Source organism: Carcharodon carcharias, chromosome 19 (genome assembly GCF_017639515.1).
Source record: "Carcharodon carcharias isolate sCarCar2 chromosome 19, sCarCar2.pri, whole genome shotgun sequence".
Classification (NCBI taxonomy): Eukaryota; Metazoa; Chordata; class Chondrichthyes; order Lamniformes; family Lamnidae; genus Carcharodon; species Carcharodon carcharias.
The window spans coordinates 51,056,828-51,083,924 of record NC_054485.1 but is presented as its reverse complement, the minus strand read 5'-3'; the positions used below and the strand labels follow the sequence as shown (position 1 = coordinate 51,083,924).

Below are 27,097 nucleotides of genomic sequence, written 5' to 3'. Positions count from 1 at the left end.
GGATGTTTGCTGTTGATTGCATTCACGATGACTCAGATACTGATGCAACTCTTGCCTGTGTGCAGCAAGACCTGGACAATGGCCAGGTTTGGGCTGATAAGTAGCAAGTAACATTCGCACCACACAAGTGCCAAGCAATGAACATCCCCAACAAGAGAGAATGTAACCACCTCCCCTTGCCATTCAATGGCATTGCCATTGCTGAATCCCCCTCTATTAATGTAGTGGGGGTTACCATTGACCAGAAACTGACACAGACCAGCCATATAAATACTCAGAGAATGGAAATTCTGCAGTGGGTGACTCACCTCCTGACTCTTCAAAGCTTGACCAACATCTACAAGGCACAAGTCAGAATGTTCTCCACTTATCTGGATGAGCACAGCTCCAGCAACACTTAAAAAGCTCGACACCATCCAAGACAAAGAAGTCTGCTTGATCGGCACCCCTTCCACCATTTTAAACATTCACTCCACCACTGACACAGAGTGGCAGCATTGTGTAACATATACAAGATGCACTGCAGGCTCCTTCAACAGCACCTTCCAAACAAATGATCTCTACAGTCTAGAAGAAGAAGAGCAGCAGATGTTTGGGAACACCACCATCTGCAAGTTCCCCTTCAGGCACCACACCATGTTGAGTTTGAACTACATTGCCAGTTATTCACTGTCATTGGGTCAGATTCCTGGAACTCCCTCCCTAACAGCACTGTGGGTGTACCTACACCTCATGGACTGCAGCGGTTCAAGAAGGCAGCTCACCATCACCTTTTCAGGCAATTAGGGATGGACAGCAAATGCTGGCTTAGCCAGTGCTCACATCCTGTGAAAGAACTTTAAAAAATTAGTTGTCTCATGTATATGAGGCAGAGTGGGCGGGGCAGGTCATAAAAGAGGAAGGTGGTCAGGAATGCCTCCCATCTTATTCAACATTGGGCCTATCCTTATTGCACATAGGGCTGGATCAGCTCTCCTAGAGAAGCCCTAGAATAAGGGTAAGAATGAACATAAAGATCCCCACCACTTCTTCCCAGCTGCTTCATCCCTGAGTGGGTGTTCCGCAGGTGAACCAGCCCATCACCTCCTTCCCCCAAACTAAAAGATTCCTAACATCAACACAGGGCATGGTTTCCCTTGTTCAGTGCTTTCTCAGTATGGCTGAAACTAGGGACTTGCCAAGCAGGAAACAAAACTAAACTCCTTTGGTTAAATATTTGCACAAGTCATTGAAGGTGGCAAGACAGGTTGAGAGCGCAGTTAATAAAGTATACATTATCCTAGGCTTTATAATAGGGGCATGGAGTATAAGAGCAAAGAGATTATGTTGAACTTGTATAAGACACTAGTGTGGACTCAGCTGGAGCGTTGAGTCCAGTTCTGGGCACCACTCTTTAGGAAGGATATGAAGGCGTTGGAAAGAGTGCAGAAAAAATTCAGAAAAGAGAATGGTTCCAGGGCTGAGGAACTTCAGTTATGAAGATAGACTGGAAAAGTTGGAACTGTTTTCCTTGAAGAGAAGGCTGAGAGGAGATCTGATAGAGGTGTTTAAAATCATGAGGGGTCTGGACAGAGGGAGAAACTGTTCCTCATCATGAAAGGATTGAGAACAAGAGAGCCCAGGTTTAAAGTAATTGGCAAAAGAATCAAAAATATTGTGAGAGAATTTTTTCACGCAGCGGGTGGTTAGGGTCTGGAATTCACTGCCTGAGTGTGTGATGGCGGCAGGTTCAACCGAGGCATTCAAAAGGAAATTAGACTTATTTGAAAAGGAAGAATGTGCAGGGTTACGGGGAGAAGGCAGGAGAATGGCACTAAGTGAATTGCCTGTTTGGAGAGCAGTTGCAGTCATGATGGGCTGAATGGCCTCCTGTGCTGTAACAATTCTGTGATTTGTGTGCACCACTACAAAAAGAGTTGCTACATTTACTGTGTTGATTCTGGGACAGACGATGCCATTGCCGCAGGTTGTTAGCTGTGCAGCCCATGTGGCGATGCCTATTGATATTGAAGAAACCCCTGCTGGTCCTTCCTCCCTCTGGAGAATTGACCAAGCCAATTTAGTAAAACTTTGAAGCTGCACTGTTGCTGCTGATTGTAGCTACTGCTACCAGGAGATCTGCTGTCATGGTATGTCACGCTCGTCTATCTTGTGCCATCCTCACACATCCACTGTAGCTCGTCTGCAACTGCTCTCTAATGTCTGTCATCCAACTACACATAGGGTGACCCCTCTTTCTGCTGTCCTCCGCTTTGCCCTCTAGAAGAGATCTCCCTGTCGCTTTTCAGCTCCAATCAAATTTTGTTTTCTGGATGTCTTTTTGGAGTTCTTTTTGCTTTTGTAATTTCAATCACCTCTTCGTTGGTCTTATGTGGAATTTTTAGCATATGACTTAGCATCCACATTTCAAAGACCCCTATTTCCTTCCACAGATCTTCATTTATTGTCCAGGTGCCCTACACTAATTTTTAGCCCATTGTGTGGTGTGGTGAACAGCTCGTTTAGATACAGCATTCCTTGCCATATTTATTCCTGTGATATTAATGTAACATTTAGAAATTAAACAGACACCAATTCCTTCTTTTTTCCTCCTTTTCATTCTTAATGTACAATCGGACTATCAATCTAAAGGTATCGAGCAAACAGGAGTGAGGATTTCAGAAAAGTAACCAGGTTGGATTTCGCTGGAGTAGGGCATTTTGTGGCTTGGCCTTTTAGTTCTGTACCTTTTGGCTTGAAAAACAATTTGCACTATAACTTGATGTTAGGTAATGGCACAGCAAGAGTAACGTTCCCGAGAATTTTTATTGGTTGTGTGCTGCCGAATTATGTAAGTTAATTTTTTTTTTACGCACCTGCACACATGCAGAAACTTAAGCAGGAACTTCTCGATTGCCATGTAGTTTAGGGGAAACATTTGAGTAAGAGCAGTGGAGCATCTGGGACCTCCGTAAATAGCAGAACCAACAATCTATCTCAACCAGAGAGATTTAAGGACTGAGAAACAGAGGATCGACCAAGAAGGAATATGGTAAAGTAGACTCAATTTGGGTACAAAAAGAGAAATAAAGAAGCGGGAAAGAAAGATTGGGTAAAGAGAGAAAGAAAAGAGAGACAGGAAAAGTAAGGAAAAAACTTTGATATTTTAACATCCCAGAACAATTTACTAGGTGAAACAATAAGAACCCAGTTTAGATTAAGTTTCTGGATCAGAGTGTTTGATTGGTATTGCCTTATCAATTATCACAGTACCGAGAAGGTACCTGTACAGTTAATGATACTTATCTTTTTGTGGTGAATTTAATGAGCAATTAATTTGGAAATCCATTTTGGCTCTTAAAAACTGATGGGGAGGCTAATGTAAGATGCTGTTTGTGCAAAGCAAGCAGTGGATCAGCATAAGTTGATCAACAACTTTGAGATTGGTGTATCCCTCAATTTCCATAATTTGCACATTAATGATGGTATATTCCATTAACACATTTTTCCAGCAAGATCTGACCCTTTGTGAAAGCCTTTATGATTTTGCTTTTTTAAAAAAAATGTTTTTAAATCTCTTTCTTAAACTTTCTGAAATGCTCTCTTATTTTTCCCTCTTAGGGTAACAAAGGTGGAGTCAGCATAAGGTTTCAGTTCCATAACACCACCTTGTGTATCGTTAACTCACACCTCGCGGCTCACACTGAAGAATGTGACAGACGGAACCAAGACTACAAAGACATCTGTAGCAGAATGCGTTTTATTCAGTCTACCCTGCCACTGACATCTCTCACAATCATGAAGCATGAGTAAGTCTCTGATGTTGGTTGGTTATATAAGATATATTTCTTTCAGCAAGTCCTGCCTGGAATACCTTATACTTGGCAATAGTTCAAAGAAAATCTGTTTTCTTCATCAAGCATTATTTGACATTGCTGTCTCTCCTTCATAACAATCAGCCCTTGCAATGGCTGCATGGGTCTTTTTAAAAATTCGTTTACGGGATGTGGGCGTTGTTGGTTACGCCAGCATTTATTGTCCCTAATTGCCCCTGAGAAGGTAGTAGTGGCTGCCGCCTTAAACCGCTATTCATGTGGTATAGTTAACACCCAGTGCTGTTAGGAAGGAAGTTCCAGGATTTTGACCCAGTGACAGTGAAGGAATGGTGACATAGTTCCAAGACAGGATGGTGAGTGGCTTGGAGGGGAACTTTCAGGTGTTGGTGTTCCCATGTATCTGCTGTCTTTGTCCTTCTAGGTGGCAGAGGTCCTGGGTTTGGAAGGTGCTGTTGTATCAATGATATGCCACCAAGCTGTACAAACCAGGAAGATCACATGTTCAGTGGAGTCCATGTTGAGTTTGTACATCTGAGGAAGGGCAACATTGACTGTACTATAATTGGTCACAGTCCTCTTAGGCTGATGGGAGAGAATACATCAGGAGAATATATCCTTCCAGGGTTCGACAGGGTAAATGCGGAAATGATGTTTCCCCTGGTTGGATGGTCTAGAGCCAGTAGACACAGTTTCAGAATAAGGGGTAGGTTCTTTAGGACTGAGGTGAGGAGGAATTTCTTGACTCGGAGGGTGGTAAATCTTTGCAATTCTCTACCCCAGAGGCTGTGCAGGCTCAGTCATTGATTATGTTCAAGACAGAGATCGGTAGATTTCTATATAGTAAAGGTATCAAGGGATATGGGGATAGTGCAGGAAAATGGCATTATAGTAGAAGATCAGCCATGATCTAGTTGAATGGCAGAAAGAATTGGGAGGCTGAATGGCCTACTCCTTTTTCCTATCTGCTATGTTCCCTGCTGGCAAGAGTTACTTTGTCTTAAGTTTGTAATGAATTCATAAAGCATTGTATTATAGATACCTAAACAGTCAGAGGGGGATAGAAGAGCAAATGTATAGGTAAATTGCTAAGAAGTGCAGAAACAACATGGCAGTAATAGTAGGGAGATTTCAGATATCTTAAAATTAACTGAGATAAGTCAATGTCAAAGTGGGGAAGGACCCAGAATTCTTAAAAGACCATTCAGGGGAACATTTTTAGCCAGTATGTAGAAAACCCAACATGAGAAGGGATGGTTCTGTTTTTAGTTTCAGGGAATGAAGCTAGGCAGTTTAAAGGGCTATCTGGGATAGCATTTTTCTGAGCAGTGATCATAATTCAGTTAGATTTAACATAATTATGGAAAAGGACAAAGATAGACCAGGGGTAAAAGTTCTAATTTGAGAAAGATCAATTTTACTAGGCTGAGTTACGAAATGGCAAAAATGAACTGGAAACAGCTATTAGAAGGTAAATCAGTATGGGCACAGTGGGAGATATTTAAGGAGGAGATAGAGAGGGTTCAAAACAAATATGTTTTATTTTATTCGTTCACAGGACATGGGCTTCACTGGCTGGGCCAGCATTTATTGCCCATCCCTAGATGCCCTTGACAAGGTGGTGGTGAGCTTCCTTGAACCGCTGCAACCATGTAATGTAGGTACACCCACAGTGTTGTTAGGGAGGGAGTTCCAGGATTTTGACCCAGCGACAGTGAAGGAAAGTGACATAGTTCCAAGACAGCTGGTGTGTGGCTTAGAGGGGAACTTTCAGGTTTGATGTTTCCATCTATCTGCTGCCCTTGTCCTTCTAGATAGTAGCGGTCATGGGTTTGGAAGGTGCTGCCTAGGGAGCCTCGGTGAGTTCCTGCAGTGCACCTTGTAGATGGTACACACTACTGTTACTGTGTGTCAGTGGTGGAGGGAATAGATATTTGTGGATGTGCTGCCAATCAAGCGTGTTGATTTGTCCTGAATGGTGTCAAGCTTCTTGAGTGTTGTGGGAGCTGCACTCATCCAGGCAAGTGGACAGTATTCCATCACTCTCCTGACTTGTGCCTTGTAGATGGTGAACAGGCCAGAAATGAGTTACTCGCCGCAGTATTCCTAGCCTCTGACCTGCTCTTGCAGCCACAGTATTGATATGGTTAGTCCAGTTCAGTTTCTGGCCAATGGTAACCCCCCAGGATGTTGATAGTCGGGAATTCAGTGATGGTAATGCCATTGAGTGATGGTTAGATGCTCTCTTGTTGGAAATGCTCATTGCCTGGCACTTGTCAGCCCAAGCCTGGATATTGTCTAGGTCTTGCTGCATTTGGACATGGACTGCTTCAGTATCTGAGGAGTTGTGAATGGTGCTGAACATTGTGCAATCATCAGCGAACATCCCCACTTCTGACCTTATGATGGAAGGAAGGCCATTGATGAAGCAGTTGAAGATGGTTCAGCCGAGGACACTACCCTGAGGAATTAGATTCACTCCACATGATATCAAGAAACAGCTGAAGGCACTGGATACTGCAAAGGCTATGGGCCTTGACAATATTCCAGCAATAGTACTGAAGACTTGTGCTCCAAAACTTGCCACGCCCCTAGCCAAGCTGTTCCAGTACAGCTACAACACTGGCATCTACCCGGCTATGTGGAAAATTGCCCATGTGTATCCTATACACAAAAAGCAGGACAAATTCAACCCAGCCAATTACCACCCCATCAGTCTGCTCTCCATCATCAGTAAAGTAATGGAAGGGGTCATCAACAGTGCTATCAAGTGGCCCTTGCTTAGCAATAACCCGCTCAATGACACCCAGTTTGAGTTCCGCCAGGGCCACCTAGCTCCTGACATTTCAGCCTTGGTTCAAACATGGAAAAAGGAGCTGAACTCCCAAGATGAGGTGAGAGTGCCTGCCCTTGATATCAAAGCAGCATCTTACCAAGTGTGGCATCAAGGAGCCCTAGAAAAACTGGAATCAATGGGAAAACTCTCCACTGATTGGCGTCATACCAAGCACAAAGGAAGATGGTTGTGGTTGTTGGAGGTCAGTCATCTCAGCTTCAGGACATCACTGCAGGAGTTCCTCAGGATAGTGTCCTCGGCCCAACCATCTTCAGCTGCTTCATCAATGACCTTCCTTCCATCATAAGGTCAGAAGTGGGGATGTTTGCTGATGATTGCATGATGTTCAGCACAGTTCAAGACTCCTCAGGTACTGAAGCAGTCCATGTCCAAATGCAGCAAGACCTGGACAATATCCAGGCTTGGGCTGACAAGTGGCAAGTAACATTTGCGCCACACAAGTATCAGGCAATGACCACCTCCAACAAGAGAGCATTCAACCATCATCCCTTACTGTTCAATGGCATTACCTTTACTGAATTTCCCACTGTCAACATCCTGCGGATTACCATTGACCAGAAACTGAACTGGACTAGCCAATACTGTGGTTACAAGAACAGGTCGGAGGTGAGGAATAGTACGACGAGTAATCCATCTCCTGACTCCCCAAATTCTGTCCACCATCTACAAGACACAAGTCAGTAGTGTGATGGAATATTGTCCACTTGTCTGGATGAGTGCAACACTCAAGAAGCTTTACGCTGTCCAAAGCAGCCCGCTTGATTGGCACAAACATTCACTCCCTCCACCACCAACGCACAGTAGCAGCAGTGTGTACCATCTACAAGATGCACCAAGGCTCCTTCAACAGCACCTTCCAAACCCACGACCACTAGCATCTAGAAGGACAAGGGCAGCAAATAGATGGGAAAACCACCACCTAGAAGTTCCCCTCCAAATCACTCACCATCCTGACTTGAAAATATATCACCGTTCCTCCACTGTCACTGGGTCAAAATCCTGGACAGCACTATGGGTTTACCTACTCCACATGGACTTCAGAGATTCACAAAGGCAGCTCACCACCACCTTCTCAAGGGCAACCAGGGATAGGCAATAAATGCTGGCCCAGCCAGCGAAGCCCACATCCCATGAATGAATTTTTTTAAATGGTGGAATACTGTGAAATGTAGAGGAATAGAGGGACCTGGGATGCAGATCCACAGATGCCATGAGGTAGCAGGGCAGGCAGATAAGGTAGTTAAGAAAGCAAACATTATACTTTCCCTTTATTAGCCCAAGTATAGACAGCAAGAGGAGGGAGGTTATGCTACAGGTGTTTAAAATACCATTAAGCTACAGCTATAGTACCTCGTACAGTTTTGTTCAACCTATTACAGGAAGGATGTGGTCGCACTTGATAGGGTACAGATTTATGAGGATGTTGTCAGGAATAGAGAATTTTAGCTGTGAAGAAAGATTGGGTAGGCTGGGGTTGTTTTCTTTGGAACAAAAGAGGCTGATGGGAAATTTAATGGGAAATAAAATTATAAGGGGCCGAGACAGAATTAATTGGAAGGAGCTATTTCTCTTAGCAGAGAATTCAATAACCTCTGGAGGAGGGGGATGGGGGAAGAGGCTGCATTGATCCAAAGTAATTGGTAGATGGGTTAGAGGGGGGTTGAAGAGAATTTGTTTCACTGAGGGGTTCCTGAAAGGGTGGTAGAGGCAGAAACCGTCATTGTATTTTAAAAGATACTTGGACATGCACTTGAAGTACTGTAACCTCCAAGACTATGGACAAAGAGCGACAAAGTGGGATTAGGTTGGATGAGGTTTGAATAGTCTGCACCAAAACAATGGGCCAAATGGTCTCCTGTGCCATACATTTTCATTGTTTTTAATAAGGAAAATGTAATAGATGTCATATATTTGGATATCTGATAATGTACTGCATAGTAGACTCAGGATTATGATCAGACCATGTGAGGTCAGGAGATAAACAAAATGGCTAGCTGGCTACACAGAGAAAACATAGAATTATGTTTTAGTTACCCAGATTGGCTAAAGGTAGGAAGTGGCGTTCCACAGGAATTGTATTGTGACCACTGCTGTTCACCATTGACATAAACAATTTGGACTCAGGAATTGGAAGTACAATTTTCAAAATTTGCAGATGACATCAAATTAGTTGCTGTAGAAGAAGACTATGCCAAAATACAGGAAGACATTAATAAACTTGCAGAGTGGGTGTATAATTGGCACATGAACTTCAATATAGGTAAGTGTAAGTGTCGTATATTTTAGTAGGTAGAATTAGAAAGCCACATACTGCTTGGAAAATAAGTGTCTCAATGGGGAAGAGAAGTGGCGAGATCTGGGAGTACAGATTCACAGATCACTAAAAGTAGCAACATAGATCAAGAAGGCCAAAAGCATCAAAGAAGGCACATTTCTAGAAGGAAAGAATTAAAAAGAAATTTTGTTAAACGTATATGGAACATTGGTTATCCTAAACTTAGGAGCATAATGGAATGTCTGGTTTCCATATAATAAAAAGGATAGAGAGGCTTTGGAGAAGATGTAAATTGGTATAATTAGAATGATACCAGAACTGAGAGGATCTCGCTGTCAGGAAAGATTGGACAGGCTGAGATTCTCTCTCTCAAAAAAAGAGAAGACACGAAGTATGACCATATAGAGTTCTTTAAGATTATGAAAGGATTTGATTGAATAATTTTTTTAAAATTCATTCATGGGATGTGGGCATCGCTAGGCCAGCATTTATTGCCCAACCCTAATTACCCTTGAGAAGGCGGTGGTGAATAACCTTCTTGAACTGCTGTACTCCGTGTAATAAATGTAGAGAAGATAATTTCCAGTTGTGGACAAGACCAGAACTGGGGCCATAAATGTAAGATAGCCACTTAATAAATCCAATAGAACATTCAGGAAAATTCGTTTACCAAGGCATGGTTAGAATGTGGAAATCACAACCCCAAGGAATAATTGAGGTAAATAGATTGATGGAATTAAGAAAAAGCTGGATAAAACATAAGGAGCACAGGAACAGAATTATATGATTGGGTTAAGTGAAAAAGGATGGGGGGAGACTTGTGTGGACCGTAAACACTGGTGTGGGCCGAATTGCCTGTTAGTGTAAATACTATGTGTTCATTAATTCACAGCGTATAGACTTTGCTGGCAAAGCCAGCATTCATTGCCCATTCCTATTGCCCTTGAAAAATTGAGCCACCTTCTCAATAACTGATTGGCTTGCTAGGCCATTTCAGAGGGCAGTTAAGAGTCAACCACATTGTTGTGGGTCTGAAGCCACAGATGCACCAGACCAGGTAAGAATGTCAGATAAAGGACATTGGGGAACCAGATGGGATTTTACGATAATCCAGTAATTGCACAGCCAAGTCACCATTTATTCCAGATTTTCCTAACTGTATTTAAGTACTCCCATGTGGGATTTGAACTCCTGCCTTCATATCATTAGTTCAGACCTCTGAATTACTAGTCCTGTAATATAATCATTATAACATTGCCAATAGTGACAGTAAATCATAATATGATGAGACAGTGTGAGTGGTCTCATCTCGAGAACAGATAAGAATCTTGAACATGTTGTAAAGAATGCTTCCTTCTCTCTTTAGACATGTGCCTGTATGGCAATTATTAACCGACAATTATTAACCAACAAGAAGGGGATTATTAATTATGAATTGTTGTAGTAAATTTGTTGGTTGCGCGATTGTGAGCTGTATATTTCTTTAAGGTTTGGTTCTTTCAAGATTATATATTTAAAATTGTTAAGGTGCAGAACCAGCTGTATTCTTCCCTTCATTAATCTAGAAGAGCTTTCCCAAAAGTTTGGACTGAAGCAAAACGGAGGGAACTTTGCCGAATCTGAAAATGTTTGACCTCGACAAAGTAGAGGGACTTTGCACCTCATTTTACTCCATGTGATTCAGTTACTCCTGTTGGACAGTGCACATAGCAATGTTGGGTGATAACATCAGCTATGTTTCCTACCATCAAGTGACCTGCTGGCACTTACTACACAGCTTCACACATGAATAATTGAATGAGCAGTGTTGAACTGATAAAGTAAATATCTTGCAGGCTGTATCAAAGGAGCCTTGTTCTGAATAAAAGTATAGTATGGAAAAAGCTACTCTTTGTTCATAATGAAGATTTGTTTACCACTTTGTTCTCTTCTTTTTCTTTATAATAAAGCATGATAATATGGCTTGGCGATTTGAACTACAGAATATGTCATCCAGATGTAGAAGTTATTAAAAAGCTAATAAAAATTAAGGATTATGCAAGACTCATCAAATATGATCAGGTAAGATGAAGATTACAGTAACCATTAACTCTCCTAGGAATGTAGTGCCATCAGAGCACTGGTAGAAAATTATCTCCATGGATTACCAAGTGACTGGTGTTTGGCTCAGATGGACCAAAAAGGCAGAAATTACCATTAGAAGGGAGATATACTTGCCATCAGAAAACTTAGTCAAAATTTTAAGTGTGGAACGTGAGCTAAGTACCTAGGATAATTGCAGGACTCAGGCCTTGAGGATATGAGGAGAGGCTTGCAAAGCAGAAGTTGTCTGCCTATCCTGGTAAAAAATATGTTGCTTGGAAGGGGGCAGTGTGGATAGATCTTTAAAATGTTGACAGGTTTTCATGTAAGTATGCTAATTGTTTTGCACTATAAACACAATACCAGAGTCTTGCACTCTCAGCACAGTACCAGAGGCCTTATGCTTAAAACAAATCTTGAGCAAAACTAGAAATTGGAAGAAATATTTTTCCCCCCACAGAATAGTGAATGTGGAACAGACTGCCAGCAATAGTCTTTCAGAAAGGAATGAGTTAGCTATCTGATTGAGAACAGGATTTGAAATTTTATGGGACAAGTATAGACCAAGACGATCAGGTGGCATATGGTAAACAGCAGTCGTTTACTGGATGGATGCATATGCTGGAGATTAGGGGAAGTTAATGCAGAACAGTTCATGGAGAGAAAAACAATTAACCCCAAATGGTGGCAACAGCTTCAGTTGCAAAATGCGCAGCATAGATAGTATGGACATGAGATCAGCATTATTCCAAGACAAAGAAGAGGCATCAAGAGCACATGAAGAAAGGATTATGCATTCAGTGAGGTTTGACCAAAACACCTGGGAGCAGATCACAAAATCTGACTACTTGAAGGACATTGCTTAAACCTATGGTAGTTTGTAGGTAGTCATAGCAGAAGCAGGCTTGATGGCCTGTGTGGCTTTTGCTTATTTCATGCTTTCTTTTCTCAGTCTAAGGTTCGCTTAAATAAAATTACACAATATTTTATTCCACATACAAAGGAGAATCGCTATAATTTAAATTTTATTTTAATGGTTAATTCAGGGTGGTGAATAAAGTCAAGTCTATAAATGAATAAAAAATAGAAGTAATGACAAAATTACTATTTTATAATTTAATACATGGTACCAGTTGTCCTGCAGCATTACTACTGATACTATAAGAACTTCTACTGTTGTTGCATAGCTAACGAAACACATGGAGGAGTCGGGTGTGTTCCAAGGATTCAAGGAAGGAAATATCAACTTTCAACCAACCTATAAATATGATATTGGCTCTGATCACTGGGACACGAGGTAACCAACTCCTTGGGCTGTTTATTACTGGGAATTTTTCAGTGTTGGATTTGCCAGACTTTTTTCTTGAAACTTATTCCGATCGGTGTTCAACTAAAAATAGTTGCAAATACACAGCACTAGTTTTTCTTGGGGTATAGTTTCACAGAATACTGCCCCGCCCTTCAACAACAACAGTTAAAACTAGACACTTGTAAAGCACTTTGATGTAACAGGATGTCTTAGGACACATTACGAAGGAACAATAAGAGCAACAGAAGCCGACCAGAGGTTAGGAGTGATGACTAGAGGCAAGACCAGCGAATCTAGCTTATTCTGAGAATCAGTAGAATGATTGTTAATGTTTTAATGCAATTTTAAACTTTTTTCATCAGTCTTGTGTGTATGGAAGTGACTTGGAGATAGGCAGAGAGTCTGAAATACTTTTATAGGTGTGTTGTTGTATTTACTACCTAGTGAGAAATGTCGAGTTCCTGCATGGTGTGACCGAATCCTTTGGAAAGGCAGCAACATCGAGGAGTTGGAGTATCGCAGTCATATGGCTTTAAAAATCAGTGACCATAAACCAGTTAGCGCAATCTTTCAAGCTGGGGTAAGGAACCATTTTTTCATATTCACTGTTGTTCCGACCTAGCTCTTGGTCATCTGTTGTAAAGAGAAATTGTCAGCTGGTATTTCCTGTTAACTTAAATACTAAACAATTTCTTAGATCTATTAAGTATCATAAAACCAGATTGTTGTGTAAATTATTTACCTGGACTGAACAAGGCTCAAAGCACCTTAGAATGAAAAAAATGATAATGGGAGTTGTGAGACTTAACTTGCTGGAATGAAAGGGAATATTTCGCATTTGGAAAAGTGTGATACTAAATTGAACTTGATTGCATTATTGTTGATATTAATTGGGCTTTGCTATTTCTCAAATTTCTGCGGATCAGCAGCAGTCTGAAGTGATCTTTTTTCTTCACTCCAATACCAAATAAACCCAGATTGGTGCAACCAGAATCCAAGGGAAGCAGAGCGAGAGCCCCAGAGGAGAGAATCAGCATACCAGCATTAGACACCGAATGGTGTGTACATTGAGTGCTGTGGCTAACCTGGTTTACAAAGTTCTTCGAAAATTCTTTAAATCTCGACCCTCCTTTGGAATCTGACTTCAAATTTATATTTTTAAGGTGTAAGGATTTCCACCTTCCAGAATATTAAACAGTTACATTTTTAGCTTGTGCGAGAGATCTGAGCGTGCACAAAACTGTTTTCTAGCCAGAACAGCTAGCTTTACAGCTGGCAAGGAACCAAGCAATGTAACCAAGGTACTGCCTGGCTACAGCTTGAACTGCAGCTATTGGTCTCAAACCAATATGTATTGTCTGAAATTGATATGGTAGTGTGCCAACATTTAGAAATCAGTGGTGAGAGGAAAATCATTTACACTGTATGGGGCAGAATTTTGCCTTTGGCTTGCGGGCTTGGCGGGGGCGGTCAGGAAGCTGACTGCTGCCTGCAATTAGGCCCAGAAGGCAATTTCATACTGGCGGGCCAATTAAGGCCTGCCCAGCGTGAAAGATGAGTGGCAGTGCTGAGCGCTGCCTGTGCAGGTGGGGGGAGGAGTGCGAGCTGGGTGAGAATGGGTGCACGATACATAATCTCCCTGAGGCAGAGAGCTGCCTCAGAGAGATAAACTGATTTGAAAAAAAAATTGAAGATTTGATAAATGTTATGAAACATGTCCCCTCATGTAACTGTCACATGAGCAGGTACATGTTAGTTATGAAAAATTAAAGCTTTTATTTCATTTTTACTTGCTTTTGGAAATCTCATCCCAATGCACTTCTCTCCACCCCGCTACCCCCCCCCCCCCCCCCCCCCCCCCCCCCCCCACACACCACCACCTCCCCCCAATCTGCTCTCACTCACCTATGGCGTGAGCCCCTCAGCAATTCTAGGCTTCTCCCTGGGTGCATTGCCGGCAGTAACCTCCACTCCCACTATCTGCAATGCATAGCTACAGCCTCTGATTGACCAGCAGCTGATGGGTGACGGGATTTCCATTCCCAAGGTTCTTGATCCCTGGGAAGACCTGCCGTTGCCCATTTTAGATCCTGTTTGGCATTTAATTCCTGTTGGCTTTCCCCATCTGAGACGACATGAGGCTTCCGCCAGCTCTCCAGTCAATAAGGGGAGACCCCCGTTGCCTCGATTAAATACCACCGTATGTTTCAGTACTGATTGAAGTTTTCCTTCTGTGCAAAAATTCACAAGCTGAAGGCTTACTGTCTCACCCTCATGCTTGTGGTGCAGTCTTTAGGCAATGTGCATGAAGTATAAAATAGCAACAGTAAATAATTCAGAGTCTTGAAGAGGCATTGTTGCTGAACTGTATTAAACACAAATGTAAGTGCTTAGGAAGAATGAGTTTCATTTGCCTTTATGTGTTTTGTTAAAATATTGCTGGATTGGGAAGTTAAGGCAGGTAAAATATCATATATAGGGCAGTGAACTATTCACAACTGTGGCTTTAGACATCCAAAGTATAGGTTTTTCTGGAGTTCTTGTCACTTGAAATTTGTTTAAATGTTAAAGATTGCTGTTTATCTGAATTAAATTTGGATTAGCAAAAGTGATGATTGCTAATATGTTCAAGACCATCCTTCTTTTAGAAGTACTTCTTTTTTCCAGATCTTTTTTAATGGCCCAGCAGCTCAGGTCTTTAATCACTTGACTTGAGCCAGATTTTTGTGAATTGGTGTTAGTAAATTATTGAATTTAATCCATTCTCCACCGGACCATTAAGTGGAGCCCTTTCTGTTCATTGTGATTTCTATTCTCAATGTTTATACTTTAATTCTCAGTAATGATTAAGCAGTCTTTAATAAAAACTGAAAGTGCTGGAACAGAGTTGGGGATGGTGCCCAGCAATCAAGAGGGAAAGAGTTACAGATCAGGGTTTGTGGTAGAGGGTCAGTGATCGTAGCAGGGAGGGAGAGATTGCTGAACAGAAGAAGTAAGGCCGAATGCTTTCTTGAAGGGTGGGGGCACAATTGCTCCTGCTTCTCCTGGCCCTACTACAAAAGGTGTTTACCTTCTGGACTCAGCAGCTACCATCTCCATAATCCAGGAAAACCCAGTTGGCAACTGTTAAATTTAACTCAGACTCCCAAATACATTGTGAAGTCTGATTTAATTATAGTGATGAGTGTCCACCATCAAGGATAGGGCACATGTCACGAAAGGCACCATTATAAAAAGAGTAATGGGCACATAAGGTACAGGTTGAGTATGCATTCCCCAGCTTTTAACCCTCCTTCTCCACCCCAGTCACCAACACCCTATCGCCCATTTGATGGGGGTGGTTAACATCGAGGCAAGTGTTTCAGGTTTCATCAGATGTGATGAAAGGTCATCAACCTAAAACGTTAGCTTTGTTTCTCTCTACAGAGATGCTGCCTGCTCATCTGAGTTTTTCCAACATTTTCTGTTTGTCTTCATTTTAGATTTCTGATATCCACAGCATCTTGCTTTGGTTTAAGGAATAATCTCTAGGTTGTTTTAAAATGGAACTTTGCAGTGTTCAGCTCTTAAGTATAGTCCATTTTCTTTTTACAGATAAAGGTGGTTAATCAAGAATTGTACAGAAAGACATATGAAAATATTGTTCGCCAACTAGACAGAATGGAGAATGATTCTATTCCTTCAGTGTCCCTGTCCAAAACAGAGGTAAGACATTGTGTTGCCTTTTTAAGCCATCCAGCTTTCTAACTACTGTATTGTGCGATTATCATTTTAATTCATCTTGGCTGCTATGTTGTCACATCCATTTTGCTACAAGAATCAAGGATATGTCAATGAAGTAAAATTTCAGGGTTTTTAGACAGCCCATTAACATATTAATTTTCCGATGTAATGCTTAAACATTGTTGTTTGCATCAAACCTGTGTTATTGCCAAAGGAAGTTGATTTAAAAAATGCCTTTTTCATTTAACTTCATCTCCTGCACCCAAATTTGCACTCAACCAGCCAAACAGAATGGAAGTCACTTTCCTATGACAGAGAATAACCAAAATGAGATTGGACAATACCGACTAGCTCCAAATGGATGCTAATTTATAGAATTGAACTTGCTGTAATCCTTCCCAAAAGGGCACTAATATTGTTTACCTGGCTGCAGAGTGTGAGAGAAATTGGGGTGATGTTGTAGGGCTATCTCCTGAAGTGAGAGTTTGAGATTCATTCTCAGCAGATGGTCACAGAGTCTTTGAACATACACAGAAGAACATAAGAAATAGGAACAGGAGTAGGCAATTTAGCCCCTCAAGCCTGCTTGGCCATTCAGCAAGATCATGGCTGCTCTGATATACGATCAGAGGCCAAATGGCGTTGGCCTCAATTCCATTTTCCTGCCCTCCCCCCATTTTTCATTTTAGTTGAAAAATCTGTTTAACTCAGCCTTGAATATATTCAGTGATCCACCCTCCATTGCTTTTTGGGGTAGGGAATTCCAAAGATTAATGACCCTCTGAAAAAAGAAATTTCTCTTCATCTCTGTCTTAAATGGGAGACCCCTTATTTTGAAACAGTGCCCCCTGGTGCTAGATTCTCCCATGTGGGGAAACATTTTCTCAGTATCCACCCTGTCAAGCCCCCTCAGAAGCTTATATGTTTCTCTAAGATCACCCCTCATTCTTCTAAACTCCAATGAATATAGGTTCAACCTGCTCTACCTTTCACCATAAGACAACCCCTTCATCCCAGGAATCAACTAAGAGAAAAAAACAAAAAAACTGCGGATGCTGGAAATCCAAAACAAAAACAGAATTACCTGGAAAAACTCAGCAGGTCTGGCAGCATCGGCGGAGAAGAAAAGAGTTGACGTTTCGAGTCCTCATGACCCTTCGACAGAACTTGTTCTGTCGAAGGGTCATGAGGACTCGAAACGTCAACTCTTTTCTTCTCCGCCGATGCTGCCAGACCTGCTGAGTTTTTCCAGGTAATTCTGTTTTTGTTATCAACTAAGAGAACCTTCTCTGAACTACTTCCAATGCAAGTATATCCCTCCTTAAATAAGGAGACAGTACGCTAAGTGTGGTCTCACCAACACCCTATACAATTGTAGCAAGATTTCCCAACTTTTATACTGCGTTCCCCTTGCAATAAAGGCTAACATTCCATTTGCCTTCTTAACTACTTGCTGTACCCACATTCTAGCTTTTTGTGATTCATGTACAAGTACACCCAGATCCCTCTGAACCATAACATTCTGAAGTCTCTCTCCATTTAAATAATGTTTTTCTTTTCTATTCTTCCTACCAATGTAGACAACCTAATATTTTATTCCATCTGCCAAATTTTTACCACCCACTTAACCTATTTATATCACTTTGCAGACTCTCCTCAGAGTTTGCTTTGCCACCCTTCTTTGTATCGTCAGCAAATTTGGCTACAATACCCTCTGTCCAGTCATCCAAGATAATATAGATGTAAATAGCTGAGGCCCTAGCACTGATCCCTGTGGCATTCCACTGGTCACAATTTGCCAACCAGAAAATGACCCATTATCCTGACTCTGTTTCCTGTTAGTTAGCCAATCCTCTATCCACGTTAAGACATTACCCCCACACTATGAGCTCTTAACTTGCGTGTAGTAACCTTTTAAATGGCACCTTATTGAATGCCTTTTGGAAATCCAAATGCACCACTCTACTAGTTTCCCTTTATTCACCCTGCTTCTAAATCCTCAAGGAACTCAAGTAAATTTGTTCAAGAGTTTCATAAAGCCATATTGACCCTGCCTGACTGTATTATGATTTTCTAAATATCCTGCCACGATTTCCATAGTAATAGATCTCAGCATTATCCCAACAACAGAAGCTAGGCTAACTGACCTATAGCCTCCTCTTCTCTGTTTCCCATTTTTCTTGAATAGAGGTGTTATTTGCATTTTTCCAGCCCACTGGGAGTTTCCTAGAATCTAGGGAATTTCGAAAAGTTACAACCAATGCATCCATTATCTTTGCGGCCACTTCTTTTTCAGACCCTATGATGTAGGCCATTGAGTGCAGGGAACCTGTCAGCCTTTAGTCCCATTAGTTTTTCTCATACTTTTTCTCTAGTGATAGTGATTGTTTTTAAGTTTCTCCCTCCCTTTTGCCCATGATCTTCTACTGTTACTGGGATGCTTTTTTGTGTCTTTTACAATGAGGACAGATACAAAATATTTCAAAGCCTCTGCCTTTCCTTGTTTTCCCAGGATTAATTCCCCAGACTCATCCTCTAGGGGGCCAATGCTTATTTTGGCTGATTGATTTGCACCTATAAAGCCAATTTAGCGCTAAAGTGATATCTGAATCAGCGCTTAAGCAACTGGATCTAGTGTCTCATTTGCTCGTGTTCTGGTCCGCAGAGAAAACAGGTGTTTAAATACACAAGAGGCTTATCACATGACCCTCTCTCCCCAACTGTCCAAATATGGTAATGGTAGTGGATTCCGGTTGCCTGGCTTGCATCATTAGATTACATCTAGGCACGTTATTTTCATAGCCAGAGTCCCATTGTCCAAGTCTAATGGTTTGTCTCCGCGCAGTTGAGTACCCAGGTGATTGTCTAGATACTTTGCTAATGGGTAGGAGGTGGCCTCCCCATTTATACTCCTTCAAGGCAGTTATTCCTTGTGAGGCTTTTCTTTTAGTGTCTCCTTTTTACTGACTTTGGAATGTAGAAGGTACAGTGATGCAAATGTTCAGCCATCCTTGACTGTGATTTCAAGTCATTGGAATGTGACTTGAATGTTTTTAAAGATTCAGCTAGCCACCAATTCATGAAGTTATTTTTTTATAAAGCATGGCTTTATAACAAATAATGCTGAATTCATCTGAAATCATATATGATTTCATGAGACCAGCTGAAGGAATCTCCCCCCCAACCCCCCCACTCCCCATTCCCTGTTCAATTCCGGGCTATTGTCTGCGAAGCTTGATACTTTCCCTTCTAATTTGCTCCCTTCTGAAAATCTTGGTGCATCTTGCAAGGTGATGGGGGAGTGAGGGTCGCTTAGTTCTACATACACCTGCAGTCAAAATATTTCTCACTCAGGAGACCATGCACTGACTGTCACGACAGTGAGAGTTCACTGCCTGCTGGAGTGTGTGAACTATCATGTTTCCCTGGAATGCTTGGGAAGTTTTCATGTCTTACAGAAATCAGATACCCTACATGGAGCAGAGTTGAAATTGATGCTTTCCTGCCTTGTATGGTTTCTTACCACACAACAGTGCTTTTACCCATTGATTTTGCATTGTTAAAACTTAATTGAAACCCCATAGGAGAATTATATTTATAAAAAAAACAAATGGCTCTATAAGATTCCTTTCTTGCTCGTAGCATCTTATGAAAACCTTGTTTTCTTTTCACAGTTCCATTTTGAGAATGTGAAGTTCATGCAGCTTCAAGTTCAAACACTTACTATTGCGAACACTGGACTGGTGCCCTGTCAATTTGAATTCATCACCAAATTGAATGAGCCTTCATACTGCAAACCATGGTTCAGTGCTACCCCTGATAAGGGGATTTTGATTGAGGGTATGTCATATTTGGTACAAAATGTATCATTTTCGAACATTGAGCCCTGTTTCATTTCATATTTTTGTTTCTTCAACTGAACCAAATAAAAAAGATATAAAAATGCAAAGTGCATGGGACTGGGTATCAGCCAGCTGTCCTTTCACCTGGTTTTCAATCCAGGATATGACAAAAGTTTTTATAGTTAGCCTAATTTAACCGTAGCTTTGAATGATGGTAGCTTGAGATATGATGACAGTTGAAGACAGAATGTTCTTCTTCAGGTCTTCACTATTGAGCACTGTAGTTACTTGAGTTATTCTGTAAATGGCCAACCTTTCTTTGATGAGTATAATTGCTCAATTACCTCATAACTGGAAGTACAGCCACAGACATTACCCAAAATGAGACTCTCAATGAGCCAGACATTTGCAAAGTTCTGTCTATCTCCTTAGTTCGACTGTACAAAGATCTGAGAAGGGCTGGTTTCAGCAGCCTTGGCCATAGCAAAGCTAATGGGCTACGTCATGTAGTCCAGGAACCTGGAGAGTTTCCTCATTGTCCCAAATCAGCACTTGTTGATTTTCTTTTGTACAAATTGAATTATTGTGACTTTTATCTACAGAGACTGAATCACAAAAATATTTTGACAAAGGTACAAATAGCATCTTGAGATCCTTCTAAGATAAACAGGAGAATGCTCTCCTGCTAATCTTGAGTTCAGTTGGGGAATCTTTGCAGTAATCAGGTGCAGATTGCTTGCTTTGGGAATGAAGCAGCCACAATAAACATGGTTTTATTTTTCTTTTCAGGGGAAAGAATAGAAATTGAGTTAGAAGTGTATGTGAATAAATTTACTGCGCTCTCATTAAATATGGGAGAAGACCGCATTGAGGATATTTTAATCTTGCATCTACAACGAGGAAAGGACTACTTCATGTCCATTTGTGGGAATTACCTCCCAAGCTGCTTTGGATCCTCGTTGCAAGCACTTTGCCACATGAAGGAGCCAATCCGAGAAGTGAAACCTCAAAGAATACAAGAGCTGGTGAGTAAATCAGTTTAAAATATTCTAAGGAAGCCAGAGTCATGGAAATGAGCTGGAATGGCTTGGCTTTTAAAAATTTAGTGCAAGGTGGCACAATATTTCCTTGCTTGCTATTTTTAACATCAGTGGTAGAGCATTTTTGTCCCTGACCCAGAAAGTTGTAGAGTCAAGCACTCCTCCAGGACTGGAGCGCATAATCTCAACTGAGACTTCCGTGCAGTAATGAGCGAGTTCGATACTATTAGTGGGGCCATCTTTTGAATGAGACATTCAACCTTCTTGTTGAGGTGGATGGAAAAGATCTTGCAAAATTAGTTGAAGAAGAGCAAGCAAAGTCATCTACAACCAATGCCACCTTATCAGATAATATAGTCATTTATCTCACTTGCTGTTTGCAAGACCTTGCTTTTTTACAAATTAACTGACATATTTGATGACATAGTGACACTGAAAACATTTTACACTGAAGTGCTTTGTTTGTCTTCAGGAATGAAAGGCACTTTGTAAATGCAGTATTTATGTAGATGCTTTGGGCAACTGCTTAATATTTAGGTACCTTTGCAGTTTAATTATTTTGACACTGAGAATGCTGCCACTGACTACCCTGATGTGTTACAGTGCCTCTGCCAGAGCCATTTAAAGGGGAAAACATATGGCCACACTTTCACCTTGGTTTCTCAATCATGAGAATAGTTTGGCCTTTACATGGCTACACCTGAAGCTTGATTTGCTAAAAACTGACCTCTGGATGTAGTTTTCTACATTGTGATTTTTCATATGCAAAATTAGAACCATAGAACCATAGAAAAGTTACAGCACAGAAAGAGGCCATTTGGCCCATCTTGTCCATGCCAGCCTGAGGACACTCAGGTGCCCTTTCTAATTCCACCTTCCTGCACCCGGCCCATAGCCCTGCAGCTTACAGCACTTAAGGTGCAGATCCAGGTATTTTTTAAAAGAGTTTAGAGTTTCTGCTTCTACCACCAACTTGGGCAGCGAATTCCAGAAACCCACTACCCTCTGCGTAAAAAAGTTCTTCCTCATGTCCCTCCTACACCTTCTGCCACTTATCTTGAATCTATGTCCCCTGGTTCTAGAATTCTCCACCAAGGGAAACAATTTTATCCTGTCCATTCTATCTAATCCCCTCATAATTTTTTACACCTCAATCAAGTCACCTCTCAGCCTTCTTTGTTCTAAGGAAAATAACCCCAACTTATCCAATCGTTCCTCGTAGCTACACTTTTCTAACCCTGGCAACATTCTTGTGAATCTCCTCTGCACTCTCTCCAGAGCTATTACGTCCTTCCTTAATATGGCGACCAGAACTGCATACAATACTCCAGTTGTGGCCTCACCAGTGTTTTATACAATTCCAACATTATATCCTTACTTTTATATTCTACACCTCTGCCAATGAAGGAGAGCATTCCATATGCCTTCTTTACAACCTTATCTACTTGAACTGCTGCCTTCAGGGACCTGTGTACTTGTATGCCAAGATCTCTCACTTCATCTACCCCTCTTGATATATTCCCATTTATTGTGTAATCCCTGTAACTGTTTGACCTCCCTAAATGTACGACCTCATACTTCTCGATGTTAAAATCCATCTGCCACTTGACCGCCCACTCCACCAACCCATCTATATCGTTTTGGAGACTATGGCTATTCTCTGCACTATCCATTACTTGGCCAATCTTTGTGTCATCTGCAAATTTCCCAATCGTGCCCCCCACGTTCACATCCAAATCATTAATATATAACACAAACAGCAAGAGTCCCAACACCGAGCCCTGTGGAACACCACTTGAGACAACTTTCCATTCGCAAGGGCATCCTTTGACCATTACCCTTTGTTTCCTGTTACAAAGCCAACCTTTTATCCAGTTTGCCACATTACCCTGAATCCCATGGGCTTTTACTTTCCTGACCAATCTGCCATGTGGGACCTTGTCAAATGCCTTGCTAAAATCCATGTACACAACATCCACTGCACTACCATCATCAACCCTTCTTGTCAATTCCTCAAGGAATTCAATCAAATTTGTGAGGCAAGACCTTCCTTTAACAAATCCATGTTTACCTTCCCTGACTAGTCAATGCCTTTCCACATGACAGTTAATCCTATCTCTCAGGATTGATTCTACTAATTTGTTCACCACCAATGTAAGACTAGCTGGCCTATAATTGTTTGGGATTTCCTTTGATCCCTTTTTAAACAATAGAACTAAGTTTGCATTTCTCCAGTCCTCTGGTACCTCCCCTGTATCTAGTGAAGATTGGAAAATCTCCTCCCTGACTTCCTTCAGCAGCCTCGGAAACAATCCATCTGGCCCTGGTGACTTATCAACTTTCAAGGATTTCAACCCTTCAAGTACTTCCTCTCTCTTTATGACTATCCCATCCAATATCTCGCAGTGTTCCTCCTGGGCTACTATATCTACATCCTCCCTTTCCTTTGTAAACACGGAGACTAAATATTCATTCAAAACCCTTCCCACAGCCTCTACATCTACACACAAGTTTCCATCTTCATTTCCGATAGGTCCCACTTTTTCCTTAACTAACCTTTAAGCACTAATGTATTGGTAAAACATCTTTGGGTTATCTTTAACTTTACTTGCTAATCTTTTCTCATGCCCTCTCTTTTATCTCCTTATTTCCTTTTTCACTTTGTCCCTGCACTTCCTATATTTGTCCAGGCTATCTGCAGTGCTTAGCACTTAGTGCCTATCGTACGCTTTCTTTTTCTGTTTGATCTTCTCCTGTATTCCTCTAGACAACCAGGGGGGTCTAGATTTGGCAGTACCGCTTTTATTTTTGTAGGGGACATGTCTGCTTTGTACAATTGACTTAGGGGTTTAGGAAAAGAAGCAAATACAGTTTGAAAGAGCCAAAAATCAGAGAAGGGGTCAAGGAAAACCTGAATTATGGAGTGTTAATTAGAGTTAAAGTTTAATTCATCCAAACAGAAAAGAGAGTAAGGGAATAGGAAGAACGAGGGTACAGAGTAAGGCATATAAAAACTATGGACCGAATTTTTCCGCCTACCAAGAAGTACCACCACCGGGAGCCAACCCCACATCATCCAAGACCAGCGTATTGTTAGTGGCAGCCAGTTAAGAGGCTGCTGCAGCGGTGGCTGTCCAATTAAGGACAGCAACTTGCTCCCAAGAGCAACTCAGAGCAAGAGCAGCTCAGCATCACCCGTGGGTTGGCAAAGTTCAGTCCTTTTTTTTTTCAAAAGTTTTCAAACATTTATTTTGGTAGTGTAGATTAATATTAATAGCTTCTTCTGGCACCTGAATAGCTTTATTTCTGTAATATTGGGATATATGTCAGTATCATGTTGCAGAAACCAGGAATGTAAAAACCAGAAAGACTGGAATTCCCCAGAACAGCTGGAAGTCCGGCATCTGAATTGTGTTGTCTTTGTAGAAAACACAGTTTTCTGGAAGTATCATGTCAGGCTGTCTCCAGTACTACAACTAGTGAGTACTTTGCAAACTCCCCATTTATCTCAGAACCCTGAAAAAATGTGACATTGGGGCATTAGAAGAAAGTCTTGCTTTTATATGGTTCATTTCACAACCTCAGAACATCTCAAAGTACTTTACAGTTAATAAAGTGCCTTTTGAAGTGCTGTCACTGTTTTTTAATGTCAGAAATGTGACGGCCAATTTGTGCAATTTAGGATCATAAAATTTGGAAGAACCAACCTTCTGCTTCTTAAGATATTTGGGAATTTCATGGTACCTTTGAGAGAGAATTGGGTGTGTTTTTGAAATAGAACAGAAAAGGATGCAGGAAAATGGAATTAGAGTAAATAGCTTCAGTTGAACAAAATCAGTGGGATGGGCAGTAACATGCTGTAATTTTTATTTTGCAGCAATGCTTTCCTCAAGAGATGGGTGCTGCTGAATTATTTAACCAAAGTTCTTTGTAAAAATAGCCCTTGCCTCGTAACTAATTCATCGTATTGGGTGTGACTGGGTTAGGCCTGCTCAAGTTTCTTGTACTAATATTTATTTTAAGGTCTCCAAAAGCTTGAAAGATATTGTGAATACAGACTTTTGATAAAGTTACAATAATTCCTCATTTAACACCCTGGGTATGTTCTTTAAAAGTGAGACTTGAAGCAAAACAATGTTAAGTAGATCAGATTCCCCTATAAAAATTAATGCATAAACTGGAGTTAGGCTCCCCAGCGAGGCTCTCCCCTGATCCCCAGCGAGGCTGTCCCCCGATCCCTAGCAAATGTCTCCCCCAGTCCCCAGCGAGTCTTTCCCCAGTCTCTGTTACCTGGGTGTGGAAACAGCAAATTGATTTTATTTTGGACATTTGGATCGAGGCAGAAGTGGAACGAAAGCAGGACAGGAGCAGAGTGGCAAGTGAGGCAGCGGGTGAGGTCAGAACGGTGCAGGTGCAGGACTGAAGTTGGTCAGCAAGCGAGGTGGGAACATGTTCGTGAGGTCACCTTGAGGGTCAGGAATGATGTAATAATAAACATCATGACTTTAAAATAATATATCCTCTCTGTTACAATGGCGGCATTATAACGAAAAAGCGTTGAACAAATCAACGTTAAGCAAGGTATTATTGTACTTGCACAGTTCGTTTTGCACAGCCACAAGTTGCAGGAAACCTACCGATTCATTGCTAAAGACACATTTCCAGTGCTTGGCTGAGCAATATCTTGGGCTCAAAATGCCTTTTCAATGAAACAATGCAGTGCAGTTGTGTAAGTAGAGACAATCTCCCTTAAACTCCCTCTCTGATCTGAGTAGGTCCACCACAATGTGCAACTCTCACTTCCCTGTATTATGAAACAAGGCAAAGAAAAATATGCTGAATATGCATGGCTCCTTTTATAAAATGTATTTCCCATAGATAGTTAAAATGCTACTGCAGTCTCATACATGAAGCAGCCAAAAGCACCAATTGTTGCACTACCTTCATATTCTAAGCACGGAGCATAACTGTGGAGTACCTAACAGCGAGAAAGCAACTTACATTTATATAGCGCCTTTAACGAATAAAACATTCCAAGACACTTTACAGGAGCATTTTAAAACAAATTATTATATTGTGCCATGTAAGGAGATATTAGGTTGGGTGACCAAAAGCTTGATCAAAAAGGTAGATTTTAAGAAATGAATTAAAGGAGGAAAGTGAGGTAAAGAGAGAATTCCAGAGCTTAGGACCTAGGGAACTGAAGGCATGACCACCGTTGGTGGAGTGATTAAAATTGGGGATCCTCAAAAGGCCAGAATGAGATCTGCACAGGTAATCTGGGGGTTTGGAGGAGATTATAGCAATAGGGAGGGTTGAGGCCAGGAAGGGGTTTGAAAACAACAATGAGAATTTTAAAATCAAGGTGTTGCTTGACTGGGAGCCAGTGCAGGTCAGAGAGCAGAGGAACGATAGAGGAATGGGACTTGGTGCGAGTTAGGACACAAGCACCAGAATTTTGGATGACCTCAATTTCACAGAGGGTAGAATCTGGAGATTGGCTAAGTGTGCACTGCAATAGTCAAGTCTAGAGGTAACAAAGGTGTGAACGAGGGTTTCAGCAGCAGGTGAGCTGAGACAGGTGAAGTCGGACAGTGGTGGTACAGAAGTGGAAATAGGCTGCCTTAGCAATGGCCTGAATGTGCTGTTGACAGCTCGTCTTGGGTTCAAATATGACACCAAGTTTGTGAACAGACTGGTTTAGTCTCAGATTGCTGCCTGGAATATGGATGCAATCAATAACTAGGGAATGGAGTTTGTAGTGGGGGCCAAAAACATCGACTTTAGTCTTCCCAAAGTTTAATTTAAAGAAGTTTCTGCTCACCAGTGCTATATGTCAGATAAGCAGTCTGACGATTTAAAGCAGTGGAGGAGTTGAGGGAGCTGGTGGTAAGGTGGAGCTGGGTGTCATCAGCTTGCATGTGAAAATTAACCCTGAGCTTTCAGATGATGTCACCAAGGGGCAGCATGCATATAAAAAAATATGAGGGGGGATCAAGGATAGATCTTTTGGGGAACACCAGAGATAACAGTTTGGGAGCAGGAGGAGAAGCACTTGTGATACTCTTGACACCATTAGATAGATGAGCATGGAACCAGCTGAGAGTAGTTCCACCAAGCTGAATGACAGTGGAGAGGTATTGGATGAGAAAAGCGT

At 41.5% G+C, this 27,097-nt stretch overlaps 1 protein-coding gene across 5 annotated transcripts in view; it reads left to right on the top strand.

Moving 5' to 3' along the window:
* inpp5b (inositol polyphosphate-5-phosphatase B) overlaps positions 1 to 27,097 on the top strand; it is a 282,881-nt gene that overhangs the window by 232,834 nt on the left and 22,950 nt on the right. For all 5 annotated transcript variants that reach the window (XM_041212440.1, XM_041212441.1, XM_041212443.1 and 2 more), the window contains 7 exons: positions 3,601 to 3,788; positions 10,894 to 11,005; positions 12,214 to 12,323; positions 12,780 to 12,915; positions 15,930 to 16,040; positions 19,733 to 19,898; positions 20,690 to 20,925. In XM_041212440.1, coding sequence (XP_041068374.1) covers positions 3,601 to 3,788; positions 10,894 to 11,005; positions 12,214 to 12,323; positions 12,780 to 12,915; positions 15,930 to 16,040; positions 19,733 to 19,898; positions 20,690 to 20,925 — 1,059 coding nt within the window. The remainder of the gene's footprint in view (positions 1 to 3,600; positions 3,789 to 10,893; positions 11,006 to 12,213; positions 12,324 to 12,779; positions 12,916 to 15,929; positions 16,041 to 19,732; positions 19,899 to 20,689; positions 20,926 to 27,097) is intronic.